Consider the following 23,077-nt stretch of genomic DNA (forward strand, 5'->3'; position numbering starts at 1 on the left):
GGCGCAGAAGGGCCTTCTAGGTAACATCCATCCATCAGCACCAGGGTTAATGTTATTTTACTGTCTCAGAGCAGATGGCTAGGTCAGTCTGACTCGTTTAGGGTCTCTGTGGAGTCTGTATGCAGCATGCTATAAATCTGAGGCATACTTTGATGCGCTAAATTCAAACCCTCCACCTGTGCTCTCCCTCATACAGACTTCTTCTGTCCTTTCGATGACCATGAGATAAGGTTAGGCGGCTGGATTTCATCCCATTTCAGGCTTATTGGGCGCGGAGGAAATATCGTCGAGTCATACATCATATAGGCGAGTGGAATGACATGTGTAATTGTACTGCAGCTGCCTGAGGTTATCCTCGAGCCTGGGGAGACCTCTAGTGGCTGCACATATATTAAAGGAGCCTCTGGCTGACAATGACACACAATCAAATGGATCAAGTAATCCACTTTTTTGTTTTTGTTGTAAAATAGCAATACTCCATTACAAGTCATGTTCCTGCATTTAAAATGTTTACTTCAGTAAAAGAACATTAGTTTTGTCAGGAAAATGTATAAACAGTTCATATACTCATCATGCAAAGTGTCCTGTGGATTATTATATATGTTTCATTTTAATGAGTTATTTTCACCGATGTATAAGCAGAAGTTTAATCTTGTGGACGTATTAAGAGGCATACAATAAAACCCCTTGAATTGTAAACGGCTTAAACACTTGTCTACAAGAATCCCCCAAGATTACATTTCTGCCTATGCATTAATGCAAACCCTAATTTGATTCCAGCAGGCTTCCTCTGTTGCACCTCCCTCCCCCCATATTTACTTTCTATATCTAGAAAGTAAAACTGTCCAATAAAGACAAAAATGCCAAATGATAATCTTTTTCATAAATTCAATGTAGTAGTTGATGTAGTGAAGTTTAATCTATCATACTGAATCATATTTAATACAATGATCATGTATTTTATATGTAGAATCTTAACCTGCAACTATACTAGTAGCAGTCAAATCCATGAATGGATTAAAAAGGACAATATTTCCCTCTGTAATGCAGAGCTGCAACTAATCGATTAGTTGATCGACAGAAAAGTAATCGGCTACTATTTTGATAATCAATTAATCGTTATCAGTCATTGTTCATGCAATAATGGCTAATAAAATGCTGTTTTCAGCCTCTCAAATATGTAGATTTCCTGCTTTACTCAGTTATATAGCATATTAAACTGAATATCTTTAGGTTTTGGACTGACAAAACAAGACATTTAAAGACATCACTCTGATCTACGAGAAATGTTTCACTATTTTCTGACATTTTATAAACCGAATGATTGATCGATTATTCTAGACCATAATCAGCAGATTAATGGATGAAGAAAATAATCATTAGCGTTCTACTGTAATGTAGTGGAGTAGAAGTATAAGGAAATACTTCATTACAGTACGGAAATACAGCAGCAAAACCACTTTATCGCAGACTAAAGTACAAACCTGGGATAACTTCATCTGCATGTTGGCAAAAACATGCAAGAAGCCCACCACTGCGTCCCACAGCCTGCTGTGAGCCAGACTCTGCTGGTTCCCAATACATGGACCCTGCAGCAAACAGCATAGAGGAGGTTAAGAGAGAGGGGAGATCATCATCACAGGGCATTACAATCTTAAACTTGTGGTTTGAATTAGTCCTTGTTGTGGTGCAGTGTGTTGGGATATTTTACCTGTATATACTCAGTTAAAGAGTTGAAGACCTGCTTGGCCACTGCCAGCGCCTGGGAGAAGTTCCTCTGACCTGCCTCATCTATAATATCCTTACCAGAGTAGTACCAGTAGAAATCACTGATGGATTCCTAGAAGAAGAAAAGGATTTTGCACATTAAACAACAATGAATATATGATTTGTTTCTAGATCTGTGTGTAATAATACCACACCTGAAGTCTTAGTAGGTAGTCGACAGTACTAATGATGATGTTAACTGTAGTTGTGTTCCCCGTCTGAGTCCTCAGGAAGTTCTGAAAATCTAAAAAAAGATGACAGAATAAGATGAAGCATGCAGCTCTTTCTGAGTCTGTGTTTATGGAAAGGTGTCCACCTACCGTTGTTGTGGCCCTCACAGAGAAGCTGCAGAAACCTAAAGAGATCCTTAGTAAACTCATCATTCTGCAGCACCTTGGAACCTGAGGACAGGGAATGAGATTAACTGCCCCTTTCAGTGGTAAGAAGGTCAGAGACACATCATTGTAATGTAAGTACAGGCACACAGAAAGGGCTTGCATAGCTTTCACTTCCTCATAAAGCTGCTGTCTAGCTGTCAACAAGCATCAAATAGTGTGCACTATGATTAAAGTTCGGAACACACAGACGAGGTCCAGTATAGTGCATTATTTCACAAATTAAAACAAGGTTTATAGATAAAGTGGAGCTTTGTTGTCAAACGCCAGCAAAGCTTTGCTTCTTACAAACAAAGCTTTGGGAGATTTATTTCCTATTACACTGGTTAGTATCATCAAAATGAGTAAAAAAAGAAAAGAAAAGGTCCCACACAAATGACAAGCACTGACTTCTTACAAAAGAAGAAGTGGAGAGATTTGAGTCAGTTGGGCACCTGACCATGGACTGAACAATCTATCCGGGTGTCATAGAAGCATGCATGCGTTCCATCAGTCCAAGGTAAAAAAGAAGGTGGTTGTATTGCATTCAGGACAAGGACAGGGGAGTAGGGGGAGGAGGAGTGGGGGGTAGAGAAGGCTTAGAGGGGAACGAGGAGTGGGAGGAAGGAGTTGAAAGGAGAGCAATCAAGATGTCAGCATTGCATAGGATGAGTAGAATCTAAACCATGTATTTACCCCGCTCACTCACGTTGACTGCGACCGATGAGATAATAAACATGATCAGAAGGAAACAAACAAACAAACAAACAAACAAAACAAAAGCAGACATAAGCAAAGGAGAAGACATTGATATTCAATCAGAAGAAGTAGGAACAGGAGAGAGTGATAGCGCTATAGATATATCTTTACATACTCACATTGATTGGCGACATTGACATGCGGTTACAATCAAACAAAGTCTTACGGTACAGTCTGCTCGCAAGGGCAGGTGTTTAGACTACAGGTTAGACAGTTACCATCACTTATGCCTGAGATCATGAGGTGAAAATGAGCTGGAATATGTATGAGAAAAACATATTTATATACTGTATGCAACCCATCAGATCCAATAGAGACCTCTGATTAGATGTGTTTTTTCATGTGGATGTACTGCGAGTGCTTTCAAGTGGCAGACAGGACTTGGACATACAGTAGCACAGGTTTACCTGCATGATGATGACATACAACATGACACACGAGAGACACGTGACGTGGAGATGGGCTCGCACAAACGGCAAACTGAAGAGCAGGTGTTTTGTGGGGCTAATGCTGCGCCATTCGTCTCGCAGGCAATTACAAGCCTGACTAAAGAGAGACAGTAACGCCATGAGGCTGAATGAGACACTTCATGCCACAATAACATGTCTGTGTCCTCAGCAACATCTCTTGCACTATGGGTCGGGCCACATCTGGCTGGATACTTTTAGTGTTGCTGAAAAAAAAGGGTCGGTCTGCTGCACAGATAAAATTCCATAACCTCTGTTTCATTGTCAATTTACAAGAAGTGATTTTAGACTTTGATCTTGATTTCATTAGCCATTTTCACAAAGTTGCAAAAAAATGTTTTCATCTGAGAAACATTGTTAAAATTAGAACATTTCTACCCCAGAAATGCTGATAAATGCTTTTATTACAAGACGCTTTCTTTTTACTGAGCTCCCGAAAAAGTCTAAAAAGAAAATTACAATTCACTCAGAACGCTGCACGAAGGGTTTTAACCAATACAAAAATAAATGATCACATTACCCCTCTGCTCCCAACTCTGCACAGGCTACTTGCATCTTTTAGAGATGATTTTAAAGTCCTTTTTATCTACAAAGCCTAACATAATCTAGCGCCTTCATATATCAGAGAATGTCTTTTATTGTATGTCCAACAAGAACTCTCAGATCTTTCAAGTTATAGTGAATAGTGTCCTACAAGAAATCTGGTGAGGCTGCTTTCTGTTTGTATGGCCCCAACCTGTGGAACACCCTATTTTCATCTGATCTCGTTTTTTGTGAAGCACTTTGAGCTGCATCTTTGCATGAAATGTGTTCCACAAATATAGTTATTATTACAAAGATTGTCTCTGATCTGCAGCAGATCAGCATTTAGCAGCAACACAGTGTAACACATCAATTGCTGAACTTTTAGTATTGAGGTTCTGTCTATATTGAGGTTTTTTTCTATAATTATACAAAGCATAAAATCATACTTTGCCGCGGATATTGACAATTCATGAATATATTGTGTATCTTTATGTCAGCGTGATTAAAAGTCTTCTGGTAGTAAATCCATCACTCATATTGTTGGTAAATCCACAACCAGTCACAGAGAAGTTTACCACTCTTAGTGTCCTCACTTACTTGATCCTTCTTCAGTAACCATCCCCAGGCCTTCAGCTTTATTTTGCCTTTCAAATGCATTTAAATCCAGGACACTATGAGAGATAAAATACAAAGCCTGAATTATGATACATTTCATTTCTATATTCTGTATTTCTGCATTATGTACTTTTAAAGTGGTACACCAGCAATTTGGTATTGCACTTCCATTAAGTTAGTGCATTCGTAAGAGACAGTTCAAAATATAAATAGTAAAAGAATGTTTGGCAATATCCTGACTTATATAATAATAATAAAAAAATTAAATAAATAAAAATATATTAAAAGTAATACTATTATTAAAAAGAATATATTAAAAGTAATACTATGATTAAAAATAATAATAACATTATTATTAATAATAGTATTAGAATATTATTAATATTAACATTATTATTAGTAATAATAATAATAATAATAATATTTGTATTTCTAACAACATTATTGATAATATTATTATTATGAATAAAGTATTATTATTATTATTAATAATAATAATAATAATAATAATAATAATAATAATAATAATAATAATAATAATAATAATAATAATAATAATAATAATATAGCTCAAGCACCAAAAACACTGGATCCTACACTTCCTATAGTTCAACCAATGGCATATTGTTTTATAAAAGACTCCCTGACTGGACCCATGTCTTTCAACAGTTTGTAAAGGATGCTGCATTCATGTGGCCTCGGAATCAAAAAGTGTGTTCCACAGAAGACACAACTGTTTTCACAGACGAGGTAGTACTCAATATGAACAGTAAACTGAGTTATAATTGTTGGTGGTTTCCTTTAATTGCAGTTGAGAAATCAAACAAAAAGTAAAGCAGGTGTTTGGCGTGTGATAAGTGTTCATGGCTTCATTACCTGCAAGACATCATGAGTCCAGACAAACTTTTGAAAAAGCCAACATCTCTTTTTTCCTTCAGGTAGTCCAGCATTCTCTGCATCAACATAAAGCACAATAAATATCGGCCCAACGCCGTTAACGAAGCCAATCGTGCATGTGGACTGACGTGTACCTGCTGCACCAGTATGTTTCCCCCGTTGAGGACGGAGATGCCTAGTTTGAGGGTGAAAGTCACCATAGCACCAAGTCGACCTGATGACCACAGATCATATATCATACGGTGGCGACACCAAAGGTGGCAGTTAGAAGTGACGTGTGAACGTATCTCTTCCTACCTTTGCTGGCACTGATCATCTGAAGCACCATCTCCGCAGCTCCTCGATCATGTAGTCTGGCTTGCTGGTACAGCATCTTTTGCTTCTCCATTTCCTTTTCCTGTATGAAATGATAATAGTAAGCACCACTTTCGGAATAGGATTGCATATGAACGGTATTCCGGAGAAATCAACAGCACCTCAAATGTTTTCTCTTTTCCTTCCTCTTCTTCTTCCTCTTCACCTTCATCACAACTCTGAAAGAGAAAGCGGAATGTCAAACCTGCGGAACAGCAGCATACGTTTCAGCAAAAGCAATTTAGAGAAGGAAGTACCTTTGCCATCATATCTGCATATGCAATATACAAGGGATCCTCTTCTAAAGAACTAAAACAGGAAGATAAATATCTGGTGGTTAAACCTTGTGTGGCACACAATCACATCACATCTTAATAACAATACTGAGAAAGTTTATATATTTATGTCGTGTGTATAGTAAGCCGCAACACTCCAGAAAAATACAAAAGCAAATGTCTGTGTTTCTGTCCAAGTAGAACATATAACGCAGTGATTTGGCTTAAGCTCTTTATTGGCTAGAAAAGGCCAAATCTATGATGTAGCACAGATGGAGCAAAGCGTGTTGGTGCCAAGTGGCCAGGTGTGCGACAGTGAGTGTGTATTCACCTGCACTCAGTCAGAGCGTTGTGGCTGAAATGCAGAATGAGCTGGTGAAGAGGGTCTGGCTGCTTTCTGACCTCCTCCTCCTCCTCTTCCTCCACTTTGGGCTGCGTTTTCTGGACAAACCCATGCAGGTTAATACTGGAGCTCATGCACCTCAATATCAACTGTATGAGCCCTGAATACAGTAGTTACAGTAACATTTAACTGTTACTTAACTGTGCACCACTTAGCTTAAGACATGTTGTATCAGACAGTGATAGGATACACCGATAGCATGCGCACGATTAACCATAAGCACGAGCATGGTCAGTATGACAGGGACATCCACACACACACACACAAACACACATACACACACAGCGGAGGATGTTCAGCAGTGTTAAAATGTGGAGAATGAAGTTAAGCATGACTCTCCATGAGCCCCTAAGGGTTCCTGCACATGGCTGGCTGGATTATAAAGATCATCATCTGTCACACCCTTAACTTCTTATGTGGTGCCCTCTGGCTTTCATTTCAAATAATGTGAAGAAGATTAGATTAGATTTCAAAAAGTTTTATTAATTTTTATTTTCAATTCATTATTGAAAATACAAATCACACCCATGGGCGCAGTCCTTCCTGCGTGCCTTCATGATAGCCTCTTATTCCAGATTAGAAAACTACTTTTAATAAACTCTATTTCATTATCCCCTTTAAGCATTTTTAATCAATCTCTGCACATTATGCCGTTAGTTATCACAAAGTGCAGAAATATTGTTGCAGCACTTTGGTGAAGTGGTAAAGAAAGCAGCTACGTGTTGTATTTCTGGAGCTTTCTATACAAATTCACTGCACGACTGTGATGTTTCATGATTGCTCAAATTTAAGAAAGACACAACGGCTTTCAGAAATTTCACTTGGTAAGTCGTAGCATCGAGGCAGGATGCCATCTTACCGATGTCGGATAGGTGTTTAAACACATCAGCTGGCTCTGACATCAGTCGGTGATGTCATGCTGGTTGGAAAACATCACATGGATGACTGAGTGCGACACAGTGGTGCGTGGTGGAATCGGGGCACTTTTAATGGTGACACAAGTAAAGGAAAGCGGTGCTGTACGGGCCGACGCTCAGCACATGGGAACCAACAAGACGGCACTGGGGGATGACACAAGTACTTACTGCAAGGTCCTGCACTAGCTTCTCCTCAAAAGAGTACTCCTCTGTTTCTATCCATATTCTCTGATAGGCCAGGAGGAAGAGGTTAATAGAGCGATGCCTAAGGAAGGGTGAGAGGAGATTAGCCTGGGTTAGAGAGGAGCAGAGCAGAGGTGGGGAGAACACCCTTCAGGAGAGGTTAATATGGTTAGTTGAAGGTACTGGTACATCCAACTGGTCCCCTGAGGAAACTCTCATGTAGGGCTGCAACTAATGATTATTTACATTGTCCATTAATCTGCCGATTCTTTTCTTATTTACTCGTTTGGTCTGTAACATGTCAGAAAATAGTGAAAAAAGCCCATCCCAGTTTCTCAAAGTCCGAGGTCTTTAAATGTCTCGTTTTCCAAGTCAAAAACCCAAATATATTCAGTGTAATGTGATATAAAACAGAGAAAAGCAGGAAATCTCCATATTTGAGTGGCTGAAAACAGCATTTTCTGCCATTTTTGCATGAGAAATTACTTAACGATTAATTGATTACCAAAATTCGTCACTTTATTTTCTGGCGATCGACTAATCAATTAGTCAAGTAATGGTTGCAGCTCTACTGTCATGTTGCTTATGGATACAGAAATGTGACGCTCTCTGCCAGACTGTTTATCTCGTCACAATCCTTATTTCCATCAGCTGACAGCAGTTGCAATTCTAGACTAAAGTAATGAGTTGATCTGAACTTTGATTATATTACGTACACATAAATCTGTGACAGTTAAAGGAATAGTTTGACATTTCAGTGTTGGCTCTAGATTCATATTTAGCCTGAAGACACCAGAGTGGTTATTCTCATCTAAGAAAGCAATCACGACTATCTCCCAAAGTGTCAAACTATTACTTGCATCACTGATGGATATGGACCAGTGGATAAACCAGTGGGAATATTCGAATGGGAGTTACATTTGTAGCACAAACCGTGCCTGGAGGAAAGCGAAGGGGTAGTTTGGTAAAGGTATGCAAGGTGTACAGTAGCATCATTGGATCAGCACTACGTTACCGTCAGCATGGAGAGCAGACTGTCATAGTCTGTGTTCCCATACATTATCTCCAGCCAAATATGTCGGTAGGCTTTCAGGAAGTAATTATTAGTTTTGTGCCTGAGGGGACGAGGTACAATACAGTGTGACATTGAAAAGAGAACAAAGGCTGAATAGAGAGACAGAGGAGAAAAGATGACATCTGAATGCGTGAAACTCATTACCCAGAAGCTTCGCGTCTAGCCCTCAAACACAAATCTATTACGCCAAACAAAAACAATCACTTGTGCCGGCATTGTAAATACTGTCTAATAATTATTAGCTATGCTGTGTCATATTTCACTGTCAACAACTCTGAATAAATGAGTCATGCTGTCAGACAGGCGGGCGGCACAGTCTCAGCACATATTGAAGACGGCCACCCCCAGGTGGGGCCTCATAATTGTTTTCCTCCCTTCTGTAGCTCTCTGCCTGACTTCCTGTGATTGAGTTACAGAGCAGCAGGGCATGAAATTGCGAGTGTCCCTTTTTTTCCCTACTCCTTGGTAACAGCTGGAGGCCAGACATTTTGTCCGACAAACGGAGGGAGGGAGGGAGGCTGTGCATTAACGCAGGGTCAGAACCCAAGAAGGGAGAGAAACGAGAGTCGTGAGTCAGAGGGAAGAAGAAGAAAAAGGGGCGACTCTCGCATGTGGCGTATCATGATGGATTCACGATTATTAGGCTGATTAACATGGTTTTTAGGCTTAAAAGTGTCGAGCAAAGACGTCGACGCTGTAGGTGTGATGTATGCAGTCGTACCTTGGCAGGTTATAAAGTGGAGCCATGCGGAAGCAGGCGACGACCGCTCGCTTCCTCTGCTTGGACAGCAACTTCTGCCATACACATTTCTTGGATCTCAACGGCTGCTCCACCTGACGGGAGTAGAAGAAGTCAGCGTTAAGATCACATGTTTAATCAACACTGCAATGACTGTAAACTCATCTCTGATAACTGACAACTGGTCATCAGGTGTTACCTCAGTATTTTCTCTGTAACCTGAGTGAACAGAGACGCGCAGTGCAGCTTTTCTCTCAAGGAATTTGTGTCACTTGGGTTTGTGTCCCTTTTTTTTTCAATTCAATTGATGATCTAGAAACCCATTTAAATGTAGCCCACTCTTATAGTTTGTGCTGTGGGAGTTCCTTATTAGGAGAGTAGTATTTCAGAAATTAATCTAAATGATCCTACTTATATTTTCATGTGCAGCTTATTGTCCCCTCCCTATTTTTTCAGCCTGTGCTGAATTAGTTCCTGGTTAGAAGAGGTTTTCTAAGACAATGTGAGTCTGACTCCCTGTTTGACTCTAAACTGTCATAAATCTGTGTGCTCCAGTAAACTTTGGAGCGACACCCACGTCATACACACATTTGATTCTGTACTTCTTTCCTAGCTGTGCCAAAGTGCTAAAGTAATCTCACAATATTCTGCACACACAGGGCAGTGAATGACAGGAGCTTTAATTATGTGCTATAATAAATGAAGAGGTGAGTGCGTGAGGTGAAATATCCTAAGCAGACGTCCAGGACTGACATGTGGTTTTCCCTTAAAATATAAATCACGATCTTTGTCGGCATATTTGAAGTGCCATTAGCTGTATGATTGGTGACCCTGCACAGTTGTGAATGCTCATAATATTTGTGGGTGTGTATAAGTGTTTGAGCCCGACCTGCTCCAGGTTGAAGACAGCAGCAGAGATCCTCTGGATGCGGTCCACCACCCTCTCAGGGTCCGGAGGCCCGTCGCTTCTCATCGCTATATCCTTGTACAGGTTTAGCTGCCACCTAACTGCGGGGTCCTCTGACTGAGAGTGCGTCGCAAAGAAAGATGTGAAACACAATATATAGAGTTTTTGGAAGCTAATAACCACTTACAAGCATGATATTGATTTGGACATGCTCACCCTTTCTCGAAGGTGCAGATTCTGCCGAATATGATCTTTGACCTCTTCGTCCGTGTCTCTCTAATAAACAGCGGCAGGAACAGTTGTGAAATGTTATTGTGAAATGAAGCCGTTTCAAAGAAGTGTTTGATCTCATAATAGCTACGTCACATAGACGTTGTCTCACCAGGAGGTAGCGAGTCTTGGCTAAAGAGATGAGCTCCTGGTCTCCTGGGGTACACATGTTGAGGCCGATGGGCAGCATCTTCTTCAGAGCGGCCACAATCAGCGAGGTCTGGATAGAGTAGAACTCACCACGCCTTTTCTTGTGTTTCCTCTCCTGGTCTTGTCCTCCAGACTGAAATGGGATCATGATATTAACCTCAAACCCAACATGGTGGATAAAAACAAAAAGGTGTTTTTTTTATTTATTTTTAGGTAATATACTATTTCTCCATTGTTGCTGGGATTAACTTTGCACTAAAGCACTTACTTTCACAGTTTAAACTGAAACCGTAACAGTATTTTATTGGAGCTTATCTCACAGTGGGAGCACTCACACTGTATTTGAACAAAAGCCAGAAACAACTGAGGCATTTAAAAAGAAAGAACAGAAACTGTGACCAGACTGAATCTGTGCCACTGAAGCATTAAGAAGTTTCACACCTCAACTGAAAAGCAGAACTAAGACTGAATGTTGTTAGAACAGCAAGATGCTACCAGTGATGTAAAAATTGCACTTTTGAGCCCAATTGAAGCAGTTGGCTTGGTGAAAACACTAATTTACATATCGATACATATACTGTACACTGACACACACACGCAGCCGTATCACACGTCAACTACAACATAAAATAAATAGCATGAGGTAAATATCGGCAAAACACACCAGGGTACCACAATCCATCAACTGCAAACACACCAGTGATCACATGATTAGCCACAGGAGGGCCGGGCTTCATTACTCCTGATGAGACGGGTTCCACCCATAAGGCAATGAGGAATGAGCAAAGTTACCATGTTACACGTAGGTGATGAATGGTGATCACAAATAATCAGGGGACGTACAAGTATATATATAACTACACTATATAGACTACATAGCACAGCGGCACAAGCTATTGGCTTTTCTGCTTAGCAACCGGAGCATATAAGCCAATAAGCTGGCAGGTAAACAGCACATGCACTGCATCACTCTACCTTCTCCTTAAAGGACTGTTTGAGACAGAGAGAGGGACACAAAGAGAAAGGCAGATAGAAGAAAAGGATGAGAGGGCAATTAATGGAGGCACACAGTCCTCACATGGGCGTGCACTGCAATGAAAACCATTTGTTTGCCTTGAAACAGTTAAACCAGGCAGACAATAAATGAAATGCTCAAACCCCTGTAATGCTGACAAGGGCTGAAGGTATGAATGTTAGTTTCTGTCACCTTCTGTAACGAGCATGCATGCAGAAATCCATACACGCGCGCACACACACACATACACACAGTCATAAGGCAAAGTCAAAGTTTGATGCAGGAAAGAGTCTTGCTTGTCACATGTGTGCATGTGTGTGTTAACACGTAGTTCCTTTGAGGTCGTCTTGGGCATTTTACATGTTAACATACTAGCATGTACACACAAGTGTTGGGGTTCACATGGCTGAGATGAATTGTTAACATGTATCTTGCTTATTCTACAAATCCTTCTTATTTATGGATCTTTTTCAGCTTACTGGCACACGTGCAACAGGTCAACGAAGTGCATTTACACACAAGTGAAAGGGTTTTAATCTGCTGCCAGAATAAGGACATCAATTGTGAGAGGAAGTGGGCAATAGAAAAGCCTACCTTAGACATCTTGGTTTTATTATCTCCGGTCAAGAAGGAAAGGTTGTTGATTTCATTCTGGACCACAAAGTTCTGTTCTTCTCTTTTGAAATTCTTGGCAAAGAGAAAGATCATTGACAAAATTCAGAAATAATGCCTGTTTTTACTTTTGTATTGCTAAACATGTTCGGAGATGAGAGAACGTACGTGTGATTTGCACCAGAGGATAAATATCTCAGCGACCATTCTGAAGAGCTCGTTGGAGTCAGCGTCTGGTTCTTTCAGCCACCTCGACCTGCAGTGAACGTGAGAAATGAATACATCCTCTCTCTCTGCAAACACTACACATCTTAATCATCATCCACCACTCAGCGAGCAAACCTGTTGTTGTCCACATAGCGGATAAGCATGGGGTAGAAGGCGTACAGGTCCCTGCAGAGTACGGCAAACTCATCCAGGATGAGCAGCTCGGCCTCCTGGGTGTCTCCCTTACTGTCTGCCTTCAGCAGCTCTTCCTCTGACACCACCTTCACCGTCTTCTTCTTCAGTTTCTCCAGCGTAGGCAGGAAGTGGCTCTTCAGCAGGTCAGCACGGGCCTTGCTGATGATGGGTTGTACATACACTGAAGGGTGAAAAAGAGAGAAAGAAGTTCCCTTTATTACAGTTCAGTTTCATTTGAAATGTTTAGGTAGATCAGAAACTGCCAGTATTTAAGTGATATTTTCTAAGATATCAGTGAGATATTTGATCAGTGAGACACTCAAGGGAATACAATAATAATTCCATATCTTAACAGAATCGGGCTTCAGAGATTTTACATATTAGCTCTACAGCTAATTTTACATTAGTAGCTTTTGCTGGTGTTTCTAATGGAAGCAGTACCATTTGTTTGGAGTAAATCAAATAAAATAAAGGTAGCATGAGCAGCGACAGGTTTCATGGCAATACACAGATATTACAGTTACGGTCACAATGCTGCAGGTCCTATGGTTCATACAGGATCACTGTGAGATGGTACAACAGCAACACTGTCCCAAACACCTAAACAAATAAATAAAAAAGGAGCCCGTGCACACCTGCAATTCTCTTCATCCAGGAGGCCTCGTCGATGCCGAGGTTGTTGTTGAGGATCTTGAGGATGTTGCCGAGAATGAGGCTGAGGTTTTCTGAGGTGACGGTGGTGCAGCAGACGCTGCCCCCGATGGCTGGCTGGTTCTCGGGCCCCCTCTCCCACCAGTAGGACAGATAGTTACACAGCATGGGCAGCACCACCTCGATGACGTGAGGCATCTCCGTGTACCGCGCCCCAGACTCGGCCATGTCGTTGATGTCCTTCATCAGACCGTCCAGGCGAGGCATCCCGGGACACATCTCCTCGACTGAGTCTGGTATGCCGAGGACTACAAACAATCACAACATTGTTTCCGTTATCAAAACACTTACTTTCTTATTATATATGTTGTGAAGAGGAGAGATCATTATTTAGGCGCTGTAAGTGTGCTGACAGATATAACCATACTGTACATATGAATGTATGATTACAATCAACAGCCTGTTCTTATCCTGTAGAACATCTTTTCAAAATGATGACAAGGTTGTTCATGATGCATAATAATGGCTATTTCATTTGCCATCTTGGTCCACTGCTGTTAATACACTTTTTTTATTTTAGAACAATTATATATGACTCACTGGCTCGTTCTCTGGCACTCTTGGTATTAAAGACGGAGCAGGGGTTGTACGCGTTTAATAGTGGCTCCAGGAAGGCCACAGGCATGGCTCCAGCCAGGGTGGCCAGGCACTGACCGAGAGCTGGGAGCTGCCTGAGGGACACAGCGAGGAGGAAAGGTGGTTAAAGGGTGCGTTGAATATTCTTCACTCAGGTTTTAATCATGTGACACACTGTTGAAGATGTACGACGGCATTTTAGGGTCATTGTAGGTAAAAAACTAAAAAGAATTACAGAGCGGGGGAGGTGGGTATTGTTCAGAGAAAAAACTTCAATGATTAAAGTCGTAAATTTGTCAAGGAACCACATTGCTTTACATTACACAGTGCCAGCCGCCAGTAAAGGAGTGAGGAGGTGTAACAGTATGGATCATGCCGATATCCTTCCTCGCTAAGTTGTTTTCTTCTGAATTGGCCCAATTCATTTTCATTTTGTGAGTCCAGACGCTACTGATATATTATATATATATATATGAGTATTTTCTATTTCTAAATTTGTGAGTTCTTTCTCATACATCTCATTTCAATCACAGGGAATATCAGATTTGTTTTCTAGAGTTTTCCTCTCTGAATATTACCTCCCTTCCTTTTGACCTGCAACGGCCGTAATCATCGCCATAAAGAAGAGATACCTTTCTACGTAGATGTTTTTCCCAGTACCCAGTGCATAGAGACTGGTCAGGATCCGATAGCAGGACACTTGGACATCATCCACTGGAAAAAATAAAGAAAATGAAAAGTCTCTTGTTATTATGCTAATTAATAATCACAGGGGGAACTTTCACCACGGTGTCAGGACGTAGGAAGCATGCAAACACTGTATTACAATACACTTAACACTGACACTTGACTCTCGTACGATAAGTTTGATCATTCCTCTGCTGTCGGGACTCACAAAGCAGGTCGACTCCAAAGTGGTGTTGAGTGATGTGCTCAAACAGAGCGGTTAGAATGGGGAGAAGAGCCACGGTGGTGTAGTTGATATTCTGCGACACCCCTTTCATCTGCGAGCGAGAGTGAGTGAACTTCCCCAGCTTCAGGTTCTCAAACGTCTTCTCCAGGTCCTCTGCGGCGTTCTCGAAGAACGTCCTCAGCCCCACCCTCACCTGCTCCGAGCCCGACTTCATCACCGTCCTGTTGGAGCGAAGGGGAGCGTGATAATCGGGCGAAACCAAATGAGCGGATATGCAAGCGTATAATAAACCATTGGATACCCCTTGGTATGCAAAGGACAATGCTGCTTACGCACAGTGGGACACGGTCACATTGTGCAATTACTTCACTCTCAGTCTGTGAAGGTTTTAGTGGTGAAATATGAGACGTGCGAGTATCAACCTGACAGCTCTTACACTAAAACATCAGTGATTTATTTGACAAATTATTAGGTAAATATTCAAATCCAAGGTGAGTTTGCCAACGTTGTAGACATACTGTAACTCTGAAAAAGCACGACGCATGATTATGATTGGTCTGTCTGTCTTCAGTATTTCACAGTTCATAACGTTGCTAAATGAATTACATCGTTAAGCCTTGATGTGTTTCACTAGGAAGGAGAAATGAAAGACTGTCTGTGGGCATCAGCTGTGGCTCTTCAGCACAAACAAGACACAATAATGCATTGCCCATTTATTCTCATTATGTGCGAGCTGCATTAACAAACAGGGCATCGTCTCCAAAGAACACTATAAGCCTCGGGCATCATGTATTGTATGAAAATAGTTTTGCTTATTAAAATGCCAGAGGACGCTCTTTGTTAATGCCAGCGCCTCCCATAAGACGCCGCAGTAATAACCGTTTGAAAGAAAATGTTCATGACAAATATGCTCCTCTTGACGGTCGACAGGGGTCAGATTCTACGTCCCTGCATTACACTGGCAAAAAGTAATTGGTTTCTCCAACAATTAATATTTAAAGATACTCATTATCTAACTTTTGTTTACATTTAAAAAGTTTAATTTCACTTTTTTTTCTTCATTTTGAGGACAAAACTCAAAAGGTGCCAGGTTCCCTGTGAGTCTTCAGTGCTTCCTTCTTTGTGCTCACCTGGTGTCCAGAGTGTGTGCCAGGATGTGCAGACAGCTGACGATGGTAGTGGAGTCGCTCCCTACAAGACAACACGAAAGACTTCAATATGACGTCAACATATGCACACACACTCATCCATGTTTAGGGGACTTTCTTTCCCTTTCACTGGTTTGTCCTTTAAGTTGCTGTTGTTTAAAAGAATAGTTCAACAACTTCTTGATGAGATGAGAAGATTGATTCCACTCTCGTGTCTGTAACACATGAAGCTACAGCTAGCAGCTGGTTAGCTTATCTTACAACCAGGAAGTAGGGAAATAGCTAGCCAGACTGTCCAAATGTAACAAAATCCACCTTCCAGCACCTCTTATCTAATTAACACACATTATCTTTATTTAATCTGCATAAAAACTCAAATTTAAAAACAATAAGTTGTGGGGCCGCTTCCAGTCCAGCTAGCCCGGCTAACCAGCATCTCTGAAGCTCACACGTTATAGCTTGTTCGTTTCATATAATATTAATAAAAGTGCAGTTTAACAGATACATTTTTCAGTATTTGGTGTCCCAAAAAGCTATTCGGTTGTTAAGCCTTGATGTGTCTCACTGGGAAGGTGCACTCAAAACTATATTGTTAGGCCAATTTATGAAGTTAATGAAGCCCATAAGACACAACACTTCTGTTCATGCAAACCGAAAATAAGTCTACAAGAACCAACTTAAACACGATAAAACAACAAGCGCTCACTTTTACCACACACACACACACACACACACACACACACTCACACACGGCTGACCAGTCAGAAGCAATCAGCTTACCAAAGAGAGAAATCCTATGTCTGACAAGAGCTGCCAGTTTACAAAACAGGCTGGAGGTGTGATGGACAGACAAAGGAAGGAAATCAGACGGTTACAATGAGTCAATTCTCAGAGAGAAGATTAGTAATTAGTAATTAAGATTATTAGAGATAAGGAGTAATTGTCATGCTATATTGCTGCGGGTTCATGACACTATTTTGATTTTGTACCTGGTGACCATCTCCTTCTCTTTGTTGGAGGCGTAACCGCTGCTGCTCAGGTTCTTACTGGGGGAGGAGAGGAAGTAGAGGGAGTGGTTCTTGAAGTACTGGTCGATGAGAGGGAGAAGAACCTGAAAGAGAACATCGATAATGACAAGATCACATCAGGTTGATGGAAATTGAATTTAAAAGGGTTATCTATATATATACAGCAGCTGTATTTATAATCACTTCCTTACTTTGGCAAAAAACTTGATTTCTTGTTCATGAGGGGACCGATCTGTCTTGCCATTGGCAGCCATGGACTCTGGAATTGAGAGAATACAAACACATATTTATTAGTAAATAACAAAGACCACTTTAAGTCTCTTGTTGTGAGGCCCTATGTAATATTACCATACCCTAGGTGAGCGATGAACTCCTGCGCTGAGTCGACATACTTGAGCAGCTTCTTGAGGAACTTGTAAGCGAACCTCTTCTCCATGGAGGAGGAATCCTGCTCCAAGTCTTTCAAACCCCTGCAACACATTAAGATATGAGCTATAAATCAACGCTTTAATAACACTTATTGTAATAGCATTGTGTAAAGGACTCCAGGTGACCCCTGACAGTGCTTACTTACTATCAAATAGAAAAAGTTTCTACATCAACGTGACAATACATTGCTGACCTTGTGATGCTATAGCCGTTGATCTGCAGGAAACGGAAAATGTCCAGGGCCTTCTCTCGATCACGGGCCTTCTCCTTGGCTGTCAGCGTGTCGTAGGGCACCAACAGAGGGTGTGTTCCCCCGCCTGAAAGCGCAGACAACCCAGCGTTAAGTAAGATTTGATCAGCCCCGGCTGTTGCCCCGTTATTCATACCGTCCATGAACGAGACAAAACAGATCCCTTATCGTTCTCTGTGAAGTTTGCTGGAAGTGATGTAATGTGGCCCCGGTGTGTTTTATGTGGAGCTTGTCAGCAAGCGTTCATACATTTACTTAAGAGGCAATTTGGCTTTCTGTGCTCTGATTAATTTGCAGTTAACACACCGGTCATAATTTTGTCTAATGAAAATGTAACTCCCGGCATTTGCTCCGGGTGTTCTTCGCCACTATTATGAAAGAAGGAAATAACGGGAGTAAAAAGCGACGTATTTTCTTTTAAAATAAGTGCTGTGTGTCGATGTGAGGGGAAACACTGACTCAGCTGAACATATTTAGTCAAGACCGGTGAGGCAGACGCGCGCATATGCTAACAGGCACATATTAACACTGTAACAAGCAAGTGGCACCTTACATCCTCCCACACAGACATACTGTCTCAGGTATCACTGTGTCTCGTCAATGACTGACTTCACCAGCAAATCACCTCTGCTTCCAAGGTCACTCTTTCTCTTCTTGGCCCAGATGTTATGGTAATTTTCAGCCAACACCTCCATCATCCCCTTGTGCCAAAGACAAAAGAGACAAATCAGTACATCTCACTGAGGAGCATGTCCCGCCTACGTTACTCATTCACATTCAGGAGATATTGCTTTTCATCTCGTATTCAGACTGAGAGAGTGTGTGATGTAAAAAAAAACGTGAGGCCACTCACCTGTAATTCTCTGGATAGAACCACGTTGCTCGTGTCTATCGGGCTCGGATTGAAGCCATTTGCCTGGAAACAAGATGCAGATTTACAGTGACAAACAGTGTGTTATTAGTTTCAACACTTTGATAACACAAGGTTTAGCATTTGTTAGAGGGTTATTCAGTCTCTTTAGGCCTTCAGTCTGTTATGCAAGGAGATTAGTAACAAATTTGCTTTGTGTCCACAGTAAATAATCTGATCTGAATGTTTACGAGTGCATACAGTAACTGCTGACAAGTAGTAATGTGCTGAAAGTAAGACAATGTGAACTGGTAGCAGCTGTAAGTCTAGATCAGTGACCAAGTCAACTAAAAAAAACACATTTTGATTATAAGATTGTATGTAAAAAAAAAACATATAAAATAAATATTTAGCTAAAAGTATGAATAGTTAGCTAAAGGTGTGAATAATCAGCGGGAGCAGTTATCTTAAAATGAGGAAAGATATGTGGAAATAGTTTTAGATAATGGATAAACATTGGAATAGTTAAGAAAGCCAAAAATACGATAAATAAACGGTTGAAATAGTTAATATTAGCGCCTTGAGATTGCTTTTAGCTATGAAAGGCGCTTTATAAATACAATTTATTATTATTATTATTAATAATATTAGCTAGAAATTCATTAAATAAATATTTTTTTACTGAATTTATGGATAACTATTGTTTCTTAAACAGTTGGAAAGCTAAAAGTAAGAAAACAAACCATTGAGATAGTTAGAAGTAATGGTTAATGGTTCGCTAAAGGTTATGGGTAAATGGCTGAAAGGTCTAGCGTCTGCCACTCCAAATGTTAGTTAATTATACGAGTGCAAACTTGACCAAAGCCACTTAAGAAAACTAATTCTATTGCAACAAAAACACTGTTTTATAATCCGCTCTAGCCGAGATGATTAGCATGTATCAACCTGTTCGTCTGAGAGAAAATCTAAATATTGTCTCATAAATTAATAAGATTTTATTTTCAGCATTACAATATCGTCATACAGAGACAGACAATATTTTGGAGGAATAGACATAATTTTATGACCTTATAACATCAGTTTCTAACCTTTTACGAAACAATATTTATGGTCTGGTAATGAAAATGTTCTTTGGAGGACATTCGATGTGAGTGTTTGTCATATTCTTTGTGCTGTACCTGTGAAGTCTGAGAGATCTTTCGCATTTTCTCACTCTCCCTCTGCTGAGACATGCTCTCTCCATCCTTGTTCCTGTCGATGCTCCAGCCCATTGCCAGCATACTCTTCAGGGACTCTCTAATTGGCCATCTGTAAATCTCTTTCTCCTGAAGCACAGAGATAGAAATGGGGAACAAGGACTTAGGCCAGGAGCCTCAATCGTTCGGTTATCTCTTCAGTGTTACTCTTACTCTTCACAAATCTCACAAACCTTCTCTGTCAGGGCTTTGTAGATTCTGAGCTGAGGGTGAATCTTGGCCTTCTCGTCCACACCGTCTCCATATTTCCAGCCCAGCAGCACCTGAGAGACAAGCGCAGAAGGGATGTACAAGGGTGAAAGCAATCTTCATTGCCTTCACAGCCCCTTAAGGACATGATTTATTATTTGAAAGGCTGGGTGACGTTAAGTAGGCATAACACATTAATGAGTCATGGTACATCCAGTTCTTGCCGTCCTCAGCTCTTGTTAAAAAAATGTTGAAAGATGCAACAATGCAGGCTAAGCAGTTGGCACAAAAGAGAGCATGGGCCTTCTACACAGAGACCAGCACAATTATTGTCAGCATGCCCAGAGGATCCCTTTCACCAGTAACACAAAGGGAAGCATCACCAAAGGAAACAAAGCTGCGATATTTGGAAGAAAACAATGATATCAAGATATTGATCTGAATTGATCTGGCTGCTTTTCTGCTGATTTTGTGTGCAGTATTTCTACAAGGAGAGACATTTCAAGTGTCGTCTCCTTTTCCTACAACACTCACGACTTGTTCCGAGTGGAACACTGTGCAATTTAATACCCATTTCCCCACGTGGGAGCTCTTGTCTTTAGCCTTACCTTCTCTGCTGACCATTTCTCATGGGCGTGCTCTCCATATTTGTTGGCAAAGTGCTCAAGCTTCTCTGGAAGAGCAATGCTGGGAGAAAAAAAAGAAGTGGGACAATTAGTCAGCTTGTGTGTATGCAAATGCATGTTACCGTCATCACAGGTACGATATAATAAGTGAGCTGATACGACATTTCTTATTGACGTCTGGCTCAAACACGGCTTACTTTGCAGTGCTGATGGGTTTGGGGTCAAAGTTGCCCTGAGCATCTACAGAAACAGGCTTCTCCACAGTGGTACTAATGGAGGCGTCCACGTAGTCCGGTGGCAAAGCTCCAGCTATGGCACTGAGGCAAGGCATGGCCATCTTGAAAAGCTCGGCGTCATAATTCTGCATGGTGAGAGAAACAACAGCTACGGAGTAAATGCAAAACCTAGCTCTTAAAAATGTAAGTAAAGTCATGGTAATTGTATTTTCATTTAACAAATACAGTTAATGTGTTTCATTATTTATTGAAGGTGGGAGTTAAATAAAGCTATACATCCACTTCGAGTTAGATTGTAACAGTGCAATAGCACCAGGAGAAGAGACGTTAATGAAGAATTATTCTGAAAGCTAAACAGCCAGCGTGCTAGAGGCTTCGGATCAATGATGGCTGTCCAGATATTGATGTTTTCAGGCCGGCCCTTCGCACAGCCTCCTTTCATGAGTGTGCATTTAGAGATGTGCCGAGTCCAGCCATCTGCATCACGAATACACCTCAAGATATTTGTGGCAATGAGTCCCTCTCATACATACATGTTAATCGAGACTTTTATTTAATGGTTTGTCACTTTTGTAGAGCATTTGTCGCATTTACTACAAGTGGGCAAGTGAGAAAACCCGTATTTTACAATCTCTTACAATTTTTTTAAAGAAGAAATAGATGTTATTTGCTAAATACATGTGAATAACTATTGCTAAGGAAATGTCACAATGAAATTGCAAAGGACCCTAATAAGAATAAAGACTTGAGTGACCCCTCACCCTCTGGGACAGAGAATCAAATACTCCCCAGAAGATTTTCTTGGTGAGCAGTAGTTCATCCTCGGATGCTGTGCCGTAGCTGCCCCAGCCCGACGGGAGGCAGTAGTACTTCCAGTTCTGCTCATAGTGGTTGGTTAGCAGCTGGAGGACACACATAAGGCAAAGGTCAAAGCAAGCAGAGTAAAAGAATATACAGAATCGAGTAAACCGGGAGCTGGACTGTGTTTTCAATGACGGGCAACGAGTACGCAGCCTGTATGCATGCTCTAAACACATTGGCACTGGGCCACGCATGTAGAGCACCTCAAATGGAATCAGCTCTCCCACACTCAGCACAAATGAACATGATGGTGTCGAACAAATGTGTTAACCATTTCCCAGGCTAGTCACAACCTATTACATCTTCAGTATTTCTCTCGTGTGTTCCAGACGGATTGAGTGGAGCAGTGGAGCCAACAAGCCTGTAATCACAGTCCAATACTTCATCCCCCTGTTTTTCCTCCTGCAGCTGCCCACTTCTTCCACAGCGGATGATTAATATCGTGGGTGGGTTAGAAATATGCACCTTTGTGTGTGTGTGTGTGTGTGTGTGTGTGTATGTGTGTGTGTGTGTGTGTGTGTGTGTGTGTCTGAGAGACAGAGGTGTACACCAGTATTATAACATTAAAGGTATAGCTGCAATAGAGTTGGTGGAAATGAGCTGTGGGTTCCTCCCCACCAAGCTGAAGTCTAATATTCTGAGGTAATTAAAGGTTCAAGGTGTAATTCCGAGCCCCCTGCTCCAAAGAAACAGGGGGCAGTATTTCACCTCTAAACTGGGTCCATACAATCTCTAACGTTCATATTTTAGTTGTAGTAGTTTGGCATGTTTATTGTACTTAATTTATTCTTTATATTGTGTATCACATTTACTCCATGTGTGATGCCTGTCAGTCAGTCAGCAGGGCAAGAATACCAAAATTCGACCAAACTGCTGAAGCTCTGAGAGCCGGTCAAAAAACTCTGATAACTTATAATCTTCACGTGCGGCTGATCCATCTGTGTTTACTGGGCACTGATGTTAACCGGAGCTGCGGTCCGTGTAACGTTACGTTAGTTTGTTTATTGGACTAAATCCAAAGTGGCAGAAACTAGAAAACAACGCATGTGTGTCTCGTCTTCGCGGTGGCGGCGCAGCCAGGAGAGCAGCACACATACTTTATTGCAACACGATACATAGAAGTCTTTGACATAACGTCAACACTGTTACCTCTTCACACTCTGTTGATAATGTTAGTTAAAGTGTTTTAATGCTTTAAGTTTAAATTCGGGCCATATCTTACACATGGAACCATGCAGGCAAAACAAAGGTTACATTATACAGAGAAGTAAAGAAAACAAACAACTAAACACTTTGCT

General features: G+C 41.1%; 1 protein-coding gene across 1 annotated transcript in view; it reads right to left on the bottom strand.

Annotated features, from left to right (window-relative positions):
* The window catches only part of LOC115027778 (ryanodine receptor 3), a 110,059-nt gene that overhangs the window by 10,296 nt on the left and 76,686 nt on the right, over positions 1-23,077 (bottom strand). Inside the window, exons 51-88 of the mRNA XM_029461266.1 lie at positions 21,680-21,820; positions 20,880-21,043; positions 20,665-20,743; positions 20,041-20,130; positions 19,790-19,936; positions 18,615-18,677; positions 18,387-18,462; positions 17,705-17,828; positions 17,431-17,552; positions 17,274-17,341; positions 17,044-17,165; positions 16,835-16,884; positions 16,037-16,097; positions 14,889-15,127; positions 14,626-14,707; positions 13,958-14,088; positions 13,342-13,665; positions 12,647-12,887; positions 12,473-12,560; positions 12,287-12,379; positions 11,653-11,667; positions 10,640-10,810; positions 10,474-10,533; positions 10,240-10,374; positions 9,333-9,445; positions 8,552-8,651; positions 6,365-6,474; positions 6,016-6,067; positions 5,881-5,937; positions 5,702-5,801; positions 5,539-5,618; positions 5,384-5,460; positions 4,490-4,563; positions 2,838-2,855; positions 2,088-2,168; positions 1,923-2,011; positions 1,712-1,840; positions 1,485-1,589 (exon numbers count right to left, since the gene is read on the bottom strand). Coding sequence (XP_029317126.1) covers positions 1,485-1,589; positions 1,712-1,840; positions 1,923-2,011; positions 2,088-2,168; positions 2,838-2,855; positions 4,490-4,563; positions 5,384-5,460; positions 5,539-5,618; positions 5,702-5,801; positions 5,881-5,937; positions 6,016-6,067; positions 6,365-6,474; positions 8,552-8,651; positions 9,333-9,445; positions 10,240-10,374; positions 10,474-10,533; positions 10,640-10,810; positions 11,653-11,667; positions 12,287-12,379; positions 12,473-12,560; positions 12,647-12,887; positions 13,342-13,665; positions 13,958-14,088; positions 14,626-14,707; positions 14,889-15,127; positions 16,037-16,097; positions 16,835-16,884; positions 17,044-17,165; positions 17,274-17,341; positions 17,431-17,552; positions 17,705-17,828; positions 18,387-18,462; positions 18,615-18,677; positions 19,790-19,936; positions 20,041-20,130; positions 20,665-20,743; positions 20,880-21,043; positions 21,680-21,820 — 4,071 coding nt within the window. The remainder of the gene's footprint in view (positions 1-1,484; positions 1,590-1,711; positions 1,841-1,922; positions 2,012-2,087; positions 2,169-2,837; positions 2,856-4,489; positions 4,564-5,383; positions 5,461-5,538; positions 5,619-5,701; positions 5,802-5,880; positions 5,938-6,015; positions 6,068-6,364; positions 6,475-8,551; positions 8,652-9,332; positions 9,446-10,239; positions 10,375-10,473; positions 10,534-10,639; positions 10,811-11,652; positions 11,668-12,286; positions 12,380-12,472; positions 12,561-12,646; positions 12,888-13,341; positions 13,666-13,957; positions 14,089-14,625; positions 14,708-14,888; positions 15,128-16,036; positions 16,098-16,834; positions 16,885-17,043; positions 17,166-17,273; positions 17,342-17,430; positions 17,553-17,704; positions 17,829-18,386; positions 18,463-18,614; positions 18,678-19,789; positions 19,937-20,040; positions 20,131-20,664; positions 20,744-20,879; positions 21,044-21,679; positions 21,821-23,077) is intronic.

Source organism: Cottoperca gobio, chromosome 22 (assembly GCF_900634415.1).
Source record: "Cottoperca gobio chromosome 22, fCotGob3.1, whole genome shotgun sequence".
NCBI classification, from domain to species: Eukaryota; Metazoa; Chordata; class Actinopteri; order Perciformes; family Bovichtidae; genus Cottoperca; species Cottoperca gobio.